Source organism: Peromyscus maniculatus, chromosome 20 (assembly GCF_049852395.1).
Source record: "Peromyscus maniculatus bairdii isolate BWxNUB_F1_BW_parent chromosome 20, HU_Pman_BW_mat_3.1, whole genome shotgun sequence".
Classification (NCBI taxonomy): domain Eukaryota; kingdom Metazoa; phylum Chordata; class Mammalia; order Rodentia; family Cricetidae; genus Peromyscus; species Peromyscus maniculatus.
In genome coordinates, this window is record NC_134871.1 from 7,206,263 (window position 1) to 7,227,707 (window position 21,445).

The following is a 21,445-nucleotide window of genomic DNA, read 5'->3' on the forward strand; positions in this document are numbered from 1 at the left end:
CTTTAGGCATCGGTTAACGTGGGCTCTGGGAGTGCTCAGCATCCTGTCAGCTCTGTTAATTAACAAGGGATGCAGTCCTTGCTCACTACTCACCGAAGACTCTGCAGCTCACTCTTTCTCCAGCCGACTCAACTTGCCATTTGTGTTGAAGCTGCTGTCATCAGACTCTGATACCACACACCAGGGTGTCCAGTTTATCTGCTAGATGTGTAACTCACATCTCTATTTTGTTTTGAAAGTTTTTCGGCTTCCTAGCCAACTGAGCCATCAAAGGAGGCAGTGACTCTGGCTTTCAGACACACTTTCTGCTGTTTTGCTTTGCTCCTCAGCAGTGTTTTGGAGAGTCTGATGAACCTGATCATTTCCATTTAACAGAAGGAAATGGTGTCCACAAGGTAGAAAGATAGCCAGCATCTTGGTCTGTGGCCTACATTGCATTATCTTGGTTATATTAATTAGGGTTAATGAGATCCAAAAACGTATAATGGCCAATTTAAACAGAACAATATCCTGTAAGTTAGTTACCGCTGACATGAGTCCATGCAGCTGCCTTGATAGATGAATGACTGCATTCTACATTTAATGCAATGAATGACCAACCTCTATTTTTATCTTGGGGTGATATATACCCCCAGAACTTTGCTGGTATATATTCAGGTCAGAGGAAGATTAAACAAAAAAAAGATTGGAGGGAGATGATGTTCTTTTTAAAAATCTTTCTCTTTTCTACTAGAAGAAGCGTTATCTTAAATTTCCACAGGCCACAATATTGTAGCTCCATCATACTGTCTGTAGACAAGGAAAGGCAATGTTTTTGGTAGACAGACTCATCAAAATTTCTGAGAAGTCCAGTGCATACCAAGTCAAGTGTGAATAGATGCAATAAAATGTGAAGATAGCTGCACAGTTGTTAATAACCAAGATGTTACTACTTCCTAAGGGATATTCATCTTTACAGTTTGATAAGGATTAGGAGACTATAAATAACATACAAAGGAAAAAGTTTTGTGGAGATAATTGGACTCTCAAATTTTTCATTTAAAATAATTCATTCCATTTCAAACATTAGTTGGACTACAACATTATTATATATTAATGATATGCAAATATAACCCATTCCCAAAGTGGGTGGAAATGTGAACAAAGGAACATTGCATTTGTAACAATTATTCATCTTATGGTAGTTCATTCCTAGAAGGGGAAGCTTAAAATAAAATAAAAAGGGTTTATGGAGCAAAATTCCAATGCTTAATATCAGAAATGATTTAGGAAACAGAAAAAAATGACTCTCCACTCCCTAAATTATTTAAAACCTTGTTTAGACAGAGGTGCGCAGATTCTTAAGGTTCACTGTCCAGGTGACTTGAAAAATTCCAGGCCAATGATATACCTTGTCTCAAAAAGAAAAAAAAGTGTGATGGAAAGTGGACCGCATTGGAGGCATGACCCTGGAGGTTGTCATCTGGTTTCCACATGTATGCACACACAGGTGCATATGTGCTTGTACATACAGAAATATGCACACACACATATCCCCCACCACATAACCTTATTTAGGATACATGCAGAATTGAGGGGTGAATTGAGAGCTGAGATAGGCTTAAGGTCTGATCTGCTGGATCTTTTGATAGGATAGACTTTCAGTTGCTAGAATCCAGCAGGATGTTTTTCCTTACTCAATGTAGCCATTATTCTAATAACATGCATTTTGTTCTATAATGATGCTGTTGTTTTCCTGACCTTCAGGCCTGTACCACCTGACATTGGTGGATGGAGTGTCTTTCCAATACAGGAGCTTGGAAAGATCTTTATACAGGACATCTAGGGGTAACAGACTTTAACATCAAAGGGAGATTTGTAAAATGTGAGCATTTGAACAGGTCTTAAACAACAAACATATGCACGAACAAATACACTGAGATCCAGGGAAGTGAGATGATGCTTGCCAGATCACAGCACTAACTGATAAGCTAGTCCCAGAACCCAGTCTTCCTAATCTCCAATCTCATCCAGCTTCATGGAGATGTAAGCCTAGGGATGTGTGTTAGAGATGAGATGAAGTCATACTTTCATGGGAAGGTCAGCAGAATCTTCTGTGGATTTCTTACTCATCAGTAATTATGGACTGAAGAAAGTATTGAGCAGGCAAAAATATTGCTTTAGGAAATTTATTTTGAAGCCTAGCTGTGGCTACATTCAAAGGGAGCTAGCTGCCTTAGGCATTGGACCTAAGACACTGAGAACAATGCATCCAGGTTTGTATTCAATGCAATGTGACATATTCTAGCACTACCCACTCACTTGATTCTTGAAACAGTCCTGTGAGTTATGCTATCTGGGCATCCTGACTTGAAGGTGAGCTCTGATGTCAACATAACAAGTTAAGTGAGAAACTTGGTATTATAATTCCTGAATGTTGTGTGGGGGAGGGGCACACCAAATCCCATTCCTAGCTAAGGAGCCATTGACCGTTGATAGCTGCTGGAGAATGAAGACTCAGTTTTCATCAGTAATGCAGCTTCTGATAGGTTGTCATGCTTAGCATATGGCTCTAATGGCGCTATATCTATGCACAGGTTGGCAGCACTAAGTAGACTAAGCAGATTTAAAAGAAAAGTGCATGAATTTGGGAGAGTGGGAGGGTGGTGGCAGTATGAGAAGAGTTGGAAAGGATGGAGTAGACAATAGTATTGATCAAATCTATTGAACACAGGTTTCAAATTATCAAACAATAAATATAAAACGAATAAAAATAAAAGGTGTGGGGGGAATCCCTGAATGCTCCTCGTACAGTGCTCACTGATGCCCATAATACCTGTATATGATAAGCATGGGACAAGATTGGTTAACAACAAGTGTCTCTGATTACATTACAGATGCATTGTGAGAGGTTTCTATGTGTCCTGCGAATAATTGGAACTACACTTTTTGGAGTCTCTCTCCTCCTTGGAATCACAGCTGCTTATATTGTTGGCTACCAGTTTATCCAAACGGATAATTACTATTTTTCCTTTGGACTCTATGGTGCATTTTTAGCATCACACCTCATCATCCAAAGCCTCTTTGCCTTTTTGGAACACCGGAAAATGAAAAAGTCCCTTGAAACCCCCATTAAATTGAACAAAACTGTAGCTCTTTGCATTGCTGCGTATCAAGAAGATCCTGACTACTTACGGAAATGTTTGCAATCTGTGAAAAGGCTGACCTACCCTGGGATTAAAGTCGTGATGGTCATAGATGGGAACTCAGATGATGACCTTTACATGATGGACATCTTCAGTGAAGTCATGGGCAGGGACAAATCAGCCACCTACATCTGGAAGAACAACTTCCATGAAAAGGGACCTGGTGAGACAGAAGAGTCCCATAAAGAAAGCTCACAACATGTAACACAATTGGTCTTGTCTAACAAAAGCATTTGCATCATGCAAAAATGGGGCGGGAAGCGAGAAGTCATGTACACAGCCTTCAGAGCACTAGGACGAAGTGTGGATTATGTACAGGTAGGTCCGAAAATGCCTGCCAGGGCAAACATACGTTGAAATAAAGCAGCTTTTGTATCTCCCCAGCCCTATACTATAGCCCATCCTCGTCCCTTCTGAACACAGGGCTCCTTTCAGTCCATTGGAAAACAGCATGACTGTTGAAAGCACATTTTGAAAGACAGAAAAAAAAATTCTTGTAAAACTGTTAAAAGCATCTATGAAAGTGCTTCCTTGTCTGTGCCATTGGTTAGAAATTGGGATTATTTGGACAGGAGACCTCTCCTTTCGTTCTCTCTCTTTTCCTTCATTTTTTCTCTGTCCCTCTGGATTCTGCCAAGTCAAACCCAACATCCTTGTCCTCACTGTTTAAACACACACACACACACACACACACACACACACACACACACACACACACACACACACACACACACACACACCAGCAGCAGCAGCAGCAGCTCTGTAAGAAAATAACCTCTGCCTGAGTGGAAAGCTTTTCTTGAGAAAAGCTGCAGGGCTGAAGGGAAGACTAGAAAATGATTGGTGTGCAGACTCAGGGGAAAGGGGAGCGGTGAAAATGGCCTTGACTTTAAAAAGAGCAAAGATTGTAAAATTGAGAGGGAGAAAGAAAAAGGGAAAGGAGGGGCAAATCATTGGAGAGGGAGCAAAACCAATGTGCTGTTTATTTCACTCCTCAAGCAGCATTACCTCACTGCAACTTGACCTTTGAGAGAGTTGGGGATGATGTGTACTTGCTGGAAAATGAGGCAGCCTGTGTCTCCTTAATTCCCTTCTAGCTCCCTGCAAGGCTACTCCTCCCTCGGTTCACACTGGGTATGTGGCATTTTTCTCGTTTTCATTTGCTTTCAGCTTCTTTACTTAGATTTTGACCATGATGAGACCAAGCAAAGAGGAGTAAGTCTGGTGTAAGAAAGCCATTGTAACCCTTTGTCCATCCTTACAGAAGGGAAACCCTGTTTTTAGAAGTGTGATCCCATTGCTTAGGGGTCTTTATCGACACATATCATACTCCCAGGTCCAATAATGAGATACTCATTGCCTGAGTATCTAATCACAATGATTGTTAGCTGTTGACTGAGAAATTTCACCTCCTTGAGCCTCAGTTTACCAGATCAAATAAACAAATCTTAAAAGCACTTTAAAATAATTAGATCAATCAACACATCTCTAGGGCTTAGCAAAAGTTACGTGGTTATTGCCCATATAACTAGAGATATTACTGTAAATAGGTTGTTTATTATCCCTCCAATTTATACTAAAATATATAGTATGCACGATCTGTTGTCCTGGGGTTAATTTCAGACAGTGTGGGAAGAGTAGGAGGTATTTCACTGGTTTCCATTTGCGCATTAATATAATTTCTGTGAAGTCAGCATAGGTCTTCTTTTGTTTGTCTCCTAATTTCTCAGTGGTGCAACTTTTGCTATGAACGCAGATTCAGTTATTTCTGGACATTTGATGTTTACATGCTTTACCTTTGGATCTAGATAGGAAGATGACAGGATGTTTCCCAAAGAAACAAATAACTTAGAACACAAAAAACAAAGCTTTTTTTGCCTTAAATAAGAAAACATCTGTTTTGATATTTTGCTTTTAATTCTAGTTACACTCGTCAGTTCCAAGGAAGACATCACTGTGTTAATTCTTCCTTTTCCTTAACCTACTCCTCCCAAACCCCCTTCTCCCATCATTCTTGTTTTGAGCTTTGTTTGTTTCCTTGACAACTGTGCACTGTGCTTGTCCAGGAAAAAGTAATAAGGAATATGAAAGGCTAGAGTAGGCTTTCTGTTGGAGTCTTCCTCCAGACTAAACTTTCTAAAAGACCGACCCCAGCAACTCCTGGCATCTGGGCTCCGAGGCCTTCTGAGACTCTCTTGCAGCTGCAAGCACACAAATCGGAGTAAAAATCATTTAATATCCCAAAGCTGGCTCTTCCTTTCCATGCCATCCCCCAACAAACCTCCTGAAAGACAACCTTGCTTGGTTACAAAATGGCAGCCACTTAAGGTTCAAACTGCACCCTGAATGCTCTAATTTCCCCTTGTGACTGATCGAAAGTGTGGAAATTGTGAAGTAGAGGCTACATTAAGACAAAAGGGAGAGAAGTGTGAAGGCAATGGTGACAAAGCCTGGCTGGGGATTGAACCTGATGGGTAAGTGCCTTAAGGAGAGTAGGATGCAATGCTCCCTGGGTCTGACACAGGGAATGGAAGTCTAAGGAAGAAGCTGTGACCATCTGTGTGCTTGCTAGAGAATACTGACCCACCATGGAGAGGTGTGGCCAAGACATTTGGTTTCTAATCACAGCTGGTCTTCAGTGCTCCTCAGTACTCTGCGCACTTGATTTTTGGGTTTCTGGCTTATTGCTCTCATGACCTATTATTTCATATCTTCACCATGCTCCCAGTTCCCAATCCAAACTCCTCCCAGCATAACTACTAACAGATGATCTCACCTCCCACAAAGGAGAAACCCAACAATACGAAATGTTCTTAAAGCCATCCGTACCCTCTGCTGTTTTTCCTATCTCAATAGCACCCAAGCCAACTTGTCTTTCTGCATGAGTGCCCTCTTTTCTAGATAGTCTCAGGGGACTCTACACTTCCTCTGGACTGCTCAGGAATAAGGCCTCAGAAATTGTGGACTCTCCCTTTGTCTGTCTTCTGGGCTGACTACTGTCCTCACTTGCAGCCTTTCAAGCTAGAATACTGAGGAAGTCCTAGTCAGGGAAAGGTAGTGTAGTAGCAGTTTACCTGTGATAGTGGTGGTTGCTCTCAGAGATAGAACAAGTAGAAAAGCAGAAGAACTGAAAGCAAGGATACACAACGAAAGGAAGGTAATCCTTATGAATAGGGGAGGAAGAGAGAGGAAGAGGAAAGTTTAGACATTGGAATGGATGTATTGTGTAATGAAACCAGTTTCCAAGAAGGGGCTACTCTGACCTAATTGCCTATACCTCGCCAAAGGGGAAAAGTCTTATTTACCTCCTCAAAAGCAAGCTCATGTTGGTTATCTCATTTATTAAGGCAGTGCACATTTATAATAGTATATTTTATGTATTTAAAAATCACAATGCACAAAATTAAATGCCCTGCAAGAAATCAGTCACTAGTGATGGATCAATGCTTTCTAAATATATACTCTTGGTGTTTTTTCCTGAATTTTCAAAAGTTTAAGATTATATTTAATTTTTCATTAAATTTTGACATAATGTTATCAGACTATAAAACATTTTTTGATATCCACGTTATATAATTGTTTTTTCAAATCTCTTATCTTTGAACAGGCATAATCTATATAACAAAGTGGCCATCAGGCTATAAGAGAGAAAAAGCCAAAATCTCCTGATGTGTACATTAAGGATTTCTCAGGCAGAAAGAATTCTATAAATATGAACATTTTCTTTTTTTTAATTAAAAATTTTTTAAATTCATTTTTATATAACAACCACAGATTCCCCCTCTCTTCCCTCCTCCCATTCCTCCCACAGCCTCCTCTCCCCGGCCCAGCCCCCACCCACTCCTCCAAAAGGTTAAGGCCTCCCATGGGGAGTCAGCAAAGCTTGGTACATTCAATTGAGGCAAGACCAAGCCTCTCCCCTCTGCATCAAGGCTGAGTAAGGCATCCCACCATAGGTGATGGGCTCCAGAAAGCCAGTTCATGCACCAAGGATAGATCCCACTGCTAGGGGTCCCTCAAACCGAACAAGCTACACAACTGTCTCACAGATGCAGAGGGCCTAGTCCAGTCCCATACAAGTTCCACAGCTATTGGTCTAAAGTTCCGGAGTTCCTTTGAGCTTGGTTCAGTTTTCTCTGTAGGTTTCCCCACCATGATCTTGAACCCATCCCCCACCCCCCTTGCTCATATAATCCTTCTTCCCTCTCTTCAACTGGACTCCCGGAGCTCAGGAGAATTACAAGTGGCAATTTTATCATTAATTTAACCTGACAGCATCATAGGTATACAGATTTCTTTTGTTTGTTTTGATTTGAAACAGGGTTTCTCAGTGTTGCCTTGGCTGCCCTGGAACTCACTCTTTAGATGAGGCTGGCCTTGAACTTATAGAGCTCTACCTGCCACTGCCTCTGGAGTGCTGGTATTAAAGGTGTGTGCCACACTGCCTGGCATGCATATATACATATATACATACATATATATGTATATATGCATTCACACACACACACACACACACACACACACACATATATATATATATATATATGTATATATATGCTATTATATGCCTCATGGAGAGGAGTTTTCTCCAGGATGTGTTACTGGCCATGAATTCAATGTTAATACTCAGTAATATTCATTTATTAAGAGATGTTTGAACAGAAGCACAAGCACAACAAGGTTATGTATTGATCAGGTATATGCATATAAACAGTTCTCAAACAACTACCAATAAAAATGTTAAGAAAATAATGATTGAAAATGTAATCAGTGCCTCAGAGAAGCATAACTCTGGATTCCTGCTAGAAATGTTTTTTAATAACTACTGCTCCTGTCTTTATGAAAAATTATAGAACACAGATATCATAAATAATAACTGCTGCATGACATTTGCCTATTTTTGAGTCTGTGTAGAAAGCCCAAGAAACTGAAATATTCCCAGGGCAGTGTTGAAAATATCATATTTAGAGATATAAAGTTGAGTGCACCTTGAAAGAGGAATAGTGAGATCCAGTTCTGTTGTTTGTTGTGAACTTGACCTCTGCTGAATCCATGTTTGCAGGCAGAACTCATGATTGACTAGTCCTTTTCAGATCATGGCTGAACTTAGTACCATTATTACTCATCCCACCTGTTGATACTTTCTAGCAAAATACTGAAGATCTACAAAGGACAAAGGACAAATCGTATCATAATGTTCTCTCCATGTATCTGTTACTATCTTGGTTCTCATTTTCACTTTGTTCCTTGAGGCAAAAGATATGATTAATTAGTTTTAAGCATTATAAGATACATACCTCTTAAAGCATCATACAGTACCCCCCTAAAGATGTGCAACTTTTGTTTTTCAAAATTGTTTAATTTATTCTTTGGCCTCCATCCCCTAATGCCCCTTACCTCCTACCAAGTAAAAACCTTGACCACAGCTAGTGCCTGTAACTTCAGATGGGGTAAAGAGAAGTAATTCCCTGAAACTCATTGGACAGCCAATCTAGCCTAATCCATGAGCTTTAGAATCGGTGAGAGACCCTATCTCCAAAAATAAAGGTGGACATCTATGAAGAAAGATATAGTCATAGTCCTCAGGCCTCCACATTCAAGCACACACATACTCACATGCACCCCCCCACACACACACGTACGCTCCTGCACTAACAAATACATACAACATACACACACACATAACACATAACACACCAACACAAATCAAAACATAAGGAAGGGAATAAGAGCTGGGCCTGGTGACACACATCTATAATAGCACAGGTCAGGCTAAAGGAGGATCACAAATATAAGGCCAGCCTGGGGTGTAGCAGGTGAGCTCTTGTCTTAAAACAAACAAAAACACATGAAGGGAATGTGGAAAGCTCAGTACAGGGCCCTTAATTTAGGATTATGTTAAAGGACTCTACTTTGGAGAAGTGTGGGGCGTTTACCCACCACCCCCACAGCTTCCCAGAGTTTTCTTGAGTGCGATCAGCAGGAAATATTAGATAGAAGGATTTATAGCGGAGAATCTTGCAGAGATAAACAGATAGAAAATAAAGGATAGCCTCGAGAGGGCCTGGAACCTATTCCAATGGGCCCCGCCTGTCTCTGGCCCAGGGTTTTTATAGAGACACCAAGGGGTGGAGCAAAAGACCTCCTCCCCCAGCACAGCCAAGTGCAGACCATCTCAGACACCTGCACTCAGGCCCGTGGTCCTGATCATCCTCTATTCGGACCTGCTGGGTAAAGCCACGAGGAACCCGAGAACGGGCTCCCACAGAGAAGAGAGCAGATTGACAAGTAAAAGTGATTTGGTTTGTATCCCAACCAAGTCATGAATTAATCACTGTCAAATGCATACCACTCTCTACAGTTTATACTTCTTTCCACCAAACTATAACTCAATCTAAGATTTTTTTTTTTCAACATTGGCTTTAGATCACTTGGGTCATCTAAATTTGTCAGGTATTAGTGAAATTCTGGTTCCCTCTGCTTCAGGGTGGGTCATAGTTTAGTTAAAATAACTTCACCAAGAGCTCTTTCTTGGAACTAGAAACAAGAGTTTATATCTTTTTTTTTTTTTTTTTTTTTTGTTTGATATGCTTCTTCGAGTATATCATTTCTATTCATTACTTACTATGTATTATCCATTAGCAAATGTTTTATATATATTATCTTATCATGAAACAATTCTGACAAGGTTTGATAAGAACAATAATAATCTATGTTTGTCTTGAGGGATAAAGGTTTAGAGAAATGGGCTGAGAGGTTGAAGTTAAGAACCTGGTCCAAGTTTATGTAAGTGGCAGGTTGTGGATTGGGAATGGTTTTATTTTCATTCTAAAATCTCACATGGTGCTTTTGTTGTATTCCCTGCTTCCTCTCTGTCTCTCTCTGTCTTTCTTCCTTTCTTTTTGCTTCGTTTCTGAAGACAAAACCCAGGGCCTAATGCTTTCTAGGTGAGTGTTCTACCACTAAATTAGATATCAACTCCCTTCCCCATCCACAGGTCTTCCCTTTAAGTTCTCAGTGTTTACAGTGGTGCATCCTTAGTGGAGTCTAGGGAGAGTGGGGCCATCTTCTCTTTCCTCATTGGTAACTATTTGTGAGGGCTTTGTGTTGTTGTTGTTTCTGTTTATTTGTTATTGCTTTTTCTTTTTTTTCCCCTCACTCTTGCCCTCTTTTGTTTAGAGACATTCCTTGGGATAGAGGACCAGAATTTCCATTTACTTTATAATTAAGTTGTAGCAGGAACCAAAACCGAATTTCACACCCTCTAGAAATAGTCACATTGTCTCAAGGTTAAAATGAAGGGCCAAGGTTAAGATGGAAAGTCAAGGTTAAGATGAAGGATCAAGATCAAGAAAGAGTTGAACTGGGAAAGGAAACACTTGAAGAGGTCTTGATTTCTTTTCAACTTGTTTCCTCATAGAAGTCAACCACAGCAATTTCAGATTTCCTCTTGCTGTGCCGGCTTCACACTGCTTGTTAAGATGAAATATGAACTACAGAGGTGATCCATTAGTGAAACTGAAAGGAAGGAGGACACTTCCCAAAAGTTTGAGGGAAACATTCAGCCTTTGCCTTTTGGACTTGGGTCTTGGGATATGAAAGGCGGTGGGGGAGAAGCGCTCTTGAGGGGAGCTCCAATTAGGTTGCTGTGAGGTTCCTAACTGTTGTAGATGGTTTCAGGTAAACTATAATCTGTTTCCATAAGAGACAGTCTACATGTAATCATGTAGACTGTCTCTTATGGAGTCAGTCTCTAAAAGAGTCTTGTGTCTCTTTTAGCGCTTATCTCAATTGAGCACTCTCTGTAGGGCAACGATCTCTGAGGTTTGGGTTCCCTTGAGAAGCAAATCATTTAAGGATTACTTACTATTTTGTACTAATGACATACAGTGTTTTGTAACACATGCAGTATTTACATATTCAGGGTCTCACTAATGAACTGTGATTGTGATAAGTTCAAAGCCATGCACTGGTAAGAGGCAAGACTCAAGAATTTAGGTTTCTTGATTCTGTGAACATTTGTTCTTAAGGTAGGCAGTCTTGACTATAGAAAATCTATACACTAGTTAACATTCTCTGCTATATGAGTCACCACTCTGTACCATATGGAGAAGAAGGGAACCTTTGAAAAGCCTGCATAATTAAAACTGGGATTTAAAACATTTAATCTCAGTGTTGTTGCTACTTTTTTGAAAGCAGAGCCTTTTCCTTCAGCCAATTACTTTAAACCCAAGGTCGGCACACTTTGCTTGTAAAACCCTGGAGAGTAAATATTATGCTTTGCAACTGTTTGACTTTGTTGTAGTGTGAGCACAGAGGAAGATAACAGGTATGTGAACAAGCTTGGCTGGATGCCATAGACAGTGAAATTTGAATTTCATATAATCTACATACGTGACAAAATATCCTCACTTTGTTTCTTTTCAAATTCAAACACAGAAATCATCGTAACCCCTGGGCAATATCCAAATAGGTGGCAGGCTGGTCTTTACCTAAAGCCCCTTGTTTGCCAATCCCTGCTTAATATAAGGAGAGATATAGGAGATGAGGTTAACTCTTGGCTAAAATGGTGGGAGTAAGAAACAGAAAGGAGAGGACTGGTCTTTCTGTGCTTTTCCCAACAGTGGGCTGGACATTGGACTATTTTTTTTCCTTACTTTATTCAAAAGTTGTTATTTCTCTTCAATTCTGTTATTGGCTGCTGAGAAATCTTATAACTAATTATTATGTGCTTCAGCTATTCACAATCATACCCTAATATGGGCAAGACTTTTGATCTATGCCCTGTTTCCTGTGTGCAAATCATATCCTATAGCTTTTTTTGATGTGAGCTTCAGTTACTCATGAACTAATGTATATCTGTCCTACGTTCTAACCCTGAGCTGAGCAGCCAACATTCATTTTGTACATGTTATTAACTGGTGAGGAGGAAACTAGGAACAATGTCCTATTAGATGAGTTTTAAGGACCAAAACTGTATTCTTCACATCTTATTAAGTAAAAGTTCTTGTGCCCCTGAGTGCACATGCTTTTTCCAACTGGCAAAGACAGGGTTTCTAGTTGGCATTCAGTCACTAAACATCATCCAGAAACTGAAATTCTTTAAAGCTCTTAAATCCTATGATAACAAACCCCTTCCCAGGAGATTTCTGAGAACTTTTCCTCCCAATATAGCTAAGCTCACCATACTAACAGCCTCTCTCAGAGACTGCCTGGAGTTTCTTTTGCAAAATGGGAGGGGCCAATTCAAATATGAACTTCAGAGATTTAGTTCAAGTTTAGTCCATTCAAAGTGGCAGTTCCTCTTGCTCGCTTATGCTCAGAAGCAGGCGGGGTTATTTGAATGTTACTTCTGGATTGCTCCCTTCCTGTTGTTTTAAGCTTATTTTAGCCTTTGGTTTGCCATTCCTGACTTAAGTCAATAGAGGTAGATGTGTCCTTAACTTTAGATGCTGGAGTCTCAAGCAGGGCTGGAGTTGCGCTTTTACCTTTCTCTCCCCTTAGCGCAGGCCTCCTGCCCAGAGTTTAGGCTTATGCAAACTGCTAATAAACAAGTCATGGAAGAGACAAAGTCACTTTTTGATTGACTTTGTGTGTAGCTTACTCAGGCTTGGAACGCTTGGACTTAAAACAGTGTTAGTGGAGTCTTGTGCTCTAGAATGAAAAACCGAAGCCTTCCCTCTGCCTATTTTGTCCTCCTCAAAATAAATGACTACAGTGATCCTAAAGGTAATTTTCAAAAATCAATAAGGCAGAACAGACAACCACAACAAGAACAATGGACAGACTTTTTTTTTATTTGTAAAGGAGTGCTTCTACTTAGCAAAACAACAACAAAAAATTTAAACCCATAAGTTAAACTCAAATTCCCCATGACAATTAAAATCTGAAGTGGTAAGATTACTTCTTCTAATTGCATGTGCATACATTATTTAAATCTATAAATTCCAATACTGCCTTTAAATAACTGTTTCCAGCAATCTTCACTAGCAAGGAATCTTTTCAGAAAAATAGCCACTAACAAAATTGAAAGAGATAGGTTTTAAAAATGTTGGGATTCCTTATTTAATAAATGTAGTTAGCTCCTAAGGCTCCATGCTTCGATAATTTATTTATTTTCTTCAAATTATTTTTAAGGAAATTCGGGGCTTGGTTAAAATTGCCCATTTTGATTATAAATGTGGTTATGTGTTGGTTGATAATGGTAACATACTCTGAAAATGCATTTTAGATGACTTTTGTACTTGGGCAAACATCATAGATTATGCTTATATACACTAAAATGGCTACAAAGCCACTCGATGGTATAATCTGATGAGGCCACCAGCAAACACATCACCCATCTTTGACCAAAATATCATTGTGTTGCATATGACTGTAAATAGGATAAATCTTGAGTTCGTACTATGAGGATAGCCAGGACTGATGTCAGAAAACAGAATCCGGGAGAAGCAGGCAACCTCTTAGGGGAGGACGGATTTATTTTGCCTCAGGATTCAAAGGAATACATATCCATCATGGCTGGGAAGTCATGGCTGTGGGTGACTCTGTGATCATGGGAGCTGGCTGCAGCTACTGGCTCATCTCTTTGTGGATCAGGAAGCAGAGAGGGCAGAGACCAGTCTAAAATTTTCAAACCCCATCTCCCAGGATTCCAGCGAAGCTCCATCTCCTAAAGGTTCCACAAACTTCCAAACCAGGGCCACTCACTAGAGACCAAGTTCACACAGACAAAATCATAAGTGACGTTTCACATAAAAACTGCAATAGCCTGTCCAATGGTTCATCACAAAGCAACTCTGGTCAAATTACATTTGTTAGGGCTTTACTTCATTTAATAGAAAAGAGTAGTATGAACCATTAATGAGTGTCATGGCACTCTTATCTGAGATGATTTCTGCTGCTGTAACAAAATACCTAAGACTGGATCATTTATAATGAACTTTATTTGGCTCACAGTTCTAGAGACTGGAAAGCTCACAGGCACCTGATAGAGACTTGCATGCACAGCATGATGAAGAAGCAGAAAGTCAATTACAGACTGTGTGAAAGGACAACTGAGATTAACCAGCATACTGGGACAGTCTGATTATACACACTCAAATACTGTCTAAGTTAGCCTGTCTAGCAGTGTATTGCGCTTGATGGAAACCTGTCTATATTGGGCATGATATACAGAATCCTCTGTCACACTTTCTGACAAAAGTTTTGGGACAATAAGGCTAAGAGTACAGTCCATAAGCTCCACTGTGATGGAGGTCCAGTTGTGTTTCTCTTTAAATCATTCCCTGCTTTCTCCTTGGCAGGTGTGTGACTCAGACACCATGCTTGACCCTGCCTCATCTGTGGAGATGGTGAAAGTTTTAGAAGAAGACCCTATGGTTGGAGGTGTTGGGGGAGATGTCCAGGTACATGTGGTTTCATTGTTTTTTTTTTTTTTTTTTTGGTTTTTCGAGACAGGGTTTCTCTGTGTAGCTTTGCGCCTTTCCTGGAGCTCACTTGGTAGCCCAGGCTGGCCTCGAACTCACAGAGATCCTCCTGGCTCTGCCTCCCGAGTGCTGGGATTAAAGGCGTGCGCCACCAACGCCCGGCCCGGTTTCATTGTTTTTGTATGAGATAGTTTTAATAACACTCATGAATTGATTCATTCAATGTCTATGTGTTCAATGTTCCATGGTCTTGGTGCTGGACATATGTGAGAACATGCATCAGACAAACTTCAATCCTGGTTTTCTTATCTAACTTTAAATAATTTGGGATGTCTATGCTTAGCCCTGGTGTATAACATGTATTTGTAGTGACTGATTAGTCACATATAACACAAATGTATAAATATGATTAATGATTTCTACCAAGCACCCTTAGGTCACAACTTAATATTCAAAACCCCACTAAAATCTGATAATGCAGTCATTTAGTAATAGAAGCAGTGAAATGGAAGTATATTTAGAAATGGATGGTATATTGTATACCTCTGCATTTAGAAAACTGGCCACTGTGGTAGGTTAAAATTACAGAATGAAAGATCCGAAGAAATGATTGAATTGTTAAGAGCATTTGCTGCTTTTGCAGAAAACCTGGCTTCAGTGTCTGGCACTCACATGAAGGCTCACAACCATCCATAGCTCCAATTCCAAGAACTCTGTTGCCATTTTCTGGTCTCTGTGGGCACTGCATACATATAACGGACATGCATATAGACAGGAAAAGCACTCATATGCATAAAATTTTAAAACATATAAATTGAAAAGCAAAGGCAAAAGAGAGAAATACCAATTGAAATTTACACCAGTAAGAACAGACAAAGACAAAAATCAACAAGTGTCCCACTATGTATTAGTAATGGAGAAACAATTATTAATGACACAATACTGATGCATCTTGGACAGAAATATAAGTATATGAAAATATGGAAAAGGTTAAATCAGAATGTCCCTTGAAAGTATGGTATTCAATTTTTAACACCAGAGGGGAAGTACAAAGAAAATGAACGTCAAAACATGGATTGGTTTGTGACTCATGTATGCATGCTATAAAAGACAATAATGAGACATCATATGAGGAAGAACAAAGAAATTTATTTTAAAAAGGAGATAGGTATACAAAATTCAGATAGAAATAATTATTTGGGGGATTCTTTTATCCCAGGCATTCATTACTAAATGGAGAAAGAAAATGAACAGATAAGGATTGGAAACTGGGAAATTAACCAGAACAGAAGAATCCTAGAGTGACCTCGTTTCTTTCAGGGACCAGTGTGAACAGAACACCCATCACAACACACCTAGAACCTTAAAAATCTTCCAATCTTAGATGGTAATTTACAAAAGCACATCTGGGAAACTTAGGGATTGATGATTGATGCTTAAAAATATAACTCAATATTAGTGCCCAACAGCACAAAAGAATATAGCAAGAAGATGAGAATAATGAAGTAGGAAAAAAAAATCCATTAATATACAGACACATACACCCAACCAATCAAGCTTATTTCATAATACAGAGCCTGAGAAGACAAGGAATGGCAGAAAGAGAAGAGATGCCAAAATGGAGTCACAGAAGAACATATCTCATGCCAGGCAGTGATCTCAGGACACTTTGGGGCTTGTTGGTATTATTAAGCTAAAGCTAACTTCTGTTTATTTATTTTTCTACTTGCAGATTTTAAACAAGTATGACTCCTGGATCTCCTTTCTCAGCAGTGTGAGATACTGGATGGCTTTTAATATAGAAAGGGCCTGCCAGTCTTATTTTGGATGTGTTCAGTGCATAAGCGGTCCTCTGGGAATGTACAGAAACTCCTTACTGCATGAGTTTGTAGAAGACTGGTATAATCAGGAATTCATGGGCAACCAATGCAGTTTTGGTGATGATAGGCATCTCACCAACCGGGTGCTGAGTCTGGGCTATGCAACAAAATACACAGCTCGGTCCAAGTGCCTTACTGAAACACCTATAGAGTATCTCAGATGGCTGAACCAGCAGACCCGTTGGAGCAAGTCCTACTTCCGAGAGTGGCTATACAATGCCATGTGGTTTCACAAGCATCACTTGTGGATGACCTATGAAGCTGTTATCACTGGATTCTTTCCTTTCTTTCTCATTGCCACAGTCATCCAGCTCTTCTACAGGGGTAAAATCTGGAACATCCTCCTCTTCCTGTTAACTGTCCAGCTAGTGGGTCTCATAAAGTCATCTTTTGCCAGCTGCCTTAGAGGAAATATTGTCATGGTCTTCATGTCTCTCTATTCAGTGTTATACATGTCAAGCCTACTTCCTGCCAAGATGTTTGCGATTGCAACCATAAACAAAGCTGGGTGGGGCACATCTGGAAGGAAGACCATTGTTGTTAATTTCATAGGACTTATTCCAGTGTCCGTGTGGTTTACAATCCTTCTAGGTGGTGTGATTTTCACTATTTACAAGGAATCAAAAAAGCCATTTTCTGAATCCAAACAGACTGTTCTCATTGTGGGAACCTTGATCTATGCATGCTACTGGGTCATGCTCTTGACTCTGTACGTGGTTCTCATCAATAAGTGTGGCAGGCGGAAGAAGGGACAACAGTACGACATGGTGCTTGACGTATGATCTCACTGGGATGTTTGCAGTCACACATGGGGACAACACACACACACACACACCTTAGCTCCTCCAGGGGTTGTACAGTATTGTGGCATCTCACCCTGCCACCACAGGAGACATATCACTGCTGCTGGGACTTGAACAAAGACGTGTGATGGGTTGATTTTTGATTCTGCCAAAGTGAACTGACACATCAGTAAGAAGAAACTCGGATTTAACCCAACATTTTGAGGAACGTGGGATGACTTCTTTGTTTATGCACTTTTCCCCTTACTGTGCATCCGCCTGACAGTGTTTGTTCTATATACCTCACTAGCCATGCTTTATGTGGGTGATTGTGGAAGAAAAGGATTCTGAAAACTCAAGGGAACATTCTTTCAACCTACACAACCTAACTTATGGACTTTTTTGATAGATGATTTTTTTCTTTCTTTTTTTAAGGAAAAATGTTTGTCTTTAATGCTACCAAATCAAATGCCAAAGGAGAATTTAAAGGCCACCGGCTATGCTGTATTTTGATATAATTGTACTGTGTTTTTACATTTTGTATGCCAATTTTTAAAAACAAATTTCACATCATAGTCTATATTTTACTTTTCTGCCAAAATACACTTTTCTTTTCTTTTTTTATAATAAAATAGGTTCTAAAAAATTCATACTATAAAAATTAACCTGCCCAAAATGTGAAACTTGGTTGACCGATGTTCATGAAAGAATAAAATGATTCTCTCTTTCTCTACCTTTTATAATTGAATAGTTTATTTCTGTGAAAAAATATGTAAACTTTCGATATTCTAACGTTTTATTTCTTCTAGAAAGGGCCAAGATACATTTCAATTTTTAGGTAAAAATACATTACTCACATGTGTACACGAGCAAATCATTAAAGTTGAGGCCAAAGGGGTAGAAAAGTGCAATTTTTGAATGTGATTTTTTTTTCAAAAGGGAATGCTAGTCTTTGAAAGAAAACACTGGGCACCTTGTACTGAATAAATATGAACATCAAAAGTGAGTCATCTCTAGAGATGATGGCAGTATTTGTGTAGGCCTAGGAAAATGGAAAGCTGGTGAAAATTTATCTGTGTGATTGGAACAAATACAATGCAATTCATCAAAAGTTTTATACTGTGGCCTGTATGTGGTAGACCTTAACATATACACATTAGGTGTGTTTCCCCTGTTTAGTGTCTGAGTTTGCCAATTCACACTGCATGTTGGTGATGTTTACTTGAGTGAATTTAAACTAATATAAAACATAATTCAGAACTGGCACATTTGTGTTCCAAGTGTCCTCTTTACTTCTCAGGAAGGGTATTTTTTCTGAATTGTACAGGTAATCTTTTCATCTCTTCCATACTTGGCCTTCCTAAAAATGTCCGCAAGCAGAAATGATGTTAAGATTTAATTAGCATTATTAAGAGCGGGTACATACAAAAAGGGATGAACCAGTTCTTCCGAACTTGACTAATTCAGTTATTCCAAGGCCTCAATTATTCAATTTGACTTTTCACACCATATATTTTGCCTTGTGGCTGGTGCTGTGTAGACCTGTGCCAAACATGCACTAACACAAGAATAGCTGGATAAAAGCATTGTGGTGAAGCAGATATAGAGTCAGTGTTCTGTTTCTTTAGTATGCAGACTTCTGTGGTCCATCTTGACTAAGGGAAGCTGCACATTCTACCTTGTATGAAGAGGTTTGTTCAAGTACTGAAAAACTCAGACTCTCACTGCATGCACAGCGAGTGGAAAACAAACACACCACGACAATAAATGAGACTAAAACTTGAGTTTGCCTTTTTAACTATTTATGTTCTAAGTTAAGCTTTGATAACGTTCAAATGTCAAATTTTCTCATTCTTATAAAAAGTTGAATTAATTGCCTTGTATTTATTTTAGCAATTATTCAATGTATTTCCATTATAGGATGTATAGTATAATTGATTTTTTCTGTAAATAAAATATTTTTGATAAGATTACTGTCTCTTTTTTCTAAGGGAAGGGGGGTTTGTTTTCCTGAATGTAATGGTCTAAAACTGAGCTGTGTAGAAAAAGTATCATGGCTGGTCAAAGATAATATGTCAGCTAATGATTCATATACTCAGTGGGCATCTTCCAGTTTTATGTTGGAAATCTCCAAAGAGCCCATATCAACTAACATTATCTTTGTCTCTAAATTTTTCCTCTATGCTTCCTTTGTAGCTACCCAAATTAGAGAGAATTTTTATTATATTAATTTGTCATAGCTGGAAACAAATCCCAGAAGTGAAGAAAAGCAATAAACAAATTTGTATATCATTGCATTCCTCACACAAAATAACAAAAACGTAAATTAATTAAAATGGAATAACATGGGCAACAGTTCGATGGTATATTAACATTATTTAACAGTTAAATGGAACGTCAGCCACTCAACAGGCTATCAGAGAGTATATGAGAATGTTGGAGAATGTCACACTTGAAGTATTCATGACCATTTTGTACAGTAGCATCCCAATTTTGTAATGACCAGTGTTTAAATGTGGTTATATCTAATTATGGCAATATGGTTAATTTATATTCTGTATACACTTTTGTATTCTTCTAGTACCGTGAACATGTATTGTCTTTACACGAAGTAAAAGGATAATAAATATCATTTTTTAAAAAGTAGGTTGAGGCATCGAATAGCATTTTCTGGCTTGAGGAATTTTTGTGGTTAATTGTTCCATTTTCCCAGTTATTAAAATTCATCAAGTTTTCTAAATTATTTTATTTTTATTGTTTTGTTTTCAAAGAATCCTTCATTTCTTTGGCAATGCTACCATGTGGCTAGATGCACCAGATAGTATGGGTTCAGTAGGGACCAGTGGTATTTTTGATTCTAGTCCTAGGAGTTCCCACTAAAGTCTCTTGGTGCTATAGTAAGGGTTGGCAACCTTGTGATGTAGAAAGATAGTCTACATTTCCAGTGTTGGTGGTATGTCATGAAAATTCTCACCTCTGCCAACTTAGTACAAAAGAAAATAAACACAGCTGATATGTAAATAACCTCATGAGTATGTGGCCCAGAGTACTTTGCTCATGAACATTGAAAATTTGGAGTTTTGGAATAATGTTCATATTACAGAGCCTCTTTGTGATAATTTTCAAACAAATGTTACAAACATTAACAAATGAAAGACTATTCTTAGTTCATTAGCATTACCAAAGCAGGTATTACTGAGACAGATTGTACTGCCATCCACTGTAAGTCACTGGCCAATGTTTCTCAACTCGCTTGCAATCCCTGTACATCAAGCCTTGTTTCCTTTAGATCTTTCTCCCTTCTCTCTTGTGAGATATGAATAAGAGAACAGAACAGGATAATCTCTTTAGAAGTTTCCTCTGCCAATTATCCATTGCTTTTCAATTCAGCTTCAATCCAGTTTACAGGCCATGAGCAGAATGGATCCACATTATTCACCAGAATATAACATAAGTGTCTCTTGTCCCAGTTCTCTATGGAGTCCTGGTTATCCCTTAAAACTTCATGAACCAGGCATCTGCTGTGCACATTTATGAATATCTTAGCATTTTAGTTCTTCAGACTCCTACGGGAATAGCCCATTAAGCTCTGATTACAATATCTCAGGGATACTTAAGCACAGAGCTCCAAACTCCTCCATCCACTGCCCCTTGCAAAGCCATTCTAAAAGACTATGAATCACACAATCAAGTTCATCACAGAAGCATCCCACTCTTTGGGACCAATTTCCCTCTCACTGCTATGAAAAAAAAGTAGCTTGCAAATGTGTGTGTGTGTGTGTGTGTGTGTGTGTGTGTGTGTGTGTGTGTGTGTAAAATTGAGAAAGGAAGGGTTTATTTTGCCTCACAGTCCATCACATGGCAGGAGTATGAGACAACTGGTCACACAGTATCTTCAGTCAGGAAGCACAGAGATGGATTCCAGTGATCAGCTTGATTTGCCCTTTTATCCCATTCAGAACCCCATCCTACAGGATGGCACCACCCACATCAGGGTCAGTGTTCATTTCTCACTTAAACTTTTCCAGAAACACACTTGTAAAGACACTCAGAAATATAGTACCATGGTGATTCCAGGTCCAGTCACATTGACATGATTATCTATTATCACACCATCTCTTGGTTATTTCTTCCTTGGAGCTTTTGAACTCTTCCCTAGATCTTCATTA

The 21,445-nt window shown here is 39.2% G+C and overlaps 1 protein-coding gene across 1 annotated transcript in view; it reads left to right on the plus strand.

Moving 5' to 3' along the window:
* Has2 (hyaluronan synthase 2) overlaps window positions 1-19,922 on the plus strand; it is a 28,306-nt gene extending 8,384 nt beyond the window's left edge. Inside the window, exons 2-4 of the mRNA XM_006982381.3 lie at window positions 2,877-3,503; window positions 14,492-14,593; window positions 16,347-19,922. Of these exons, the coding sequence (XP_006982443.1) occupies window positions 2,877-3,503; window positions 14,492-14,593; window positions 16,347-17,276 (1,659 nt within the window). The 3' untranslated portion in view covers window positions 17,277-19,922. The remainder of the gene's footprint in view (window positions 1-2,876; window positions 3,504-14,491; window positions 14,594-16,346) is intronic.
* The last annotated feature ends 1,523 nt before the right edge of the window (window positions 19,923-21,445 follow it).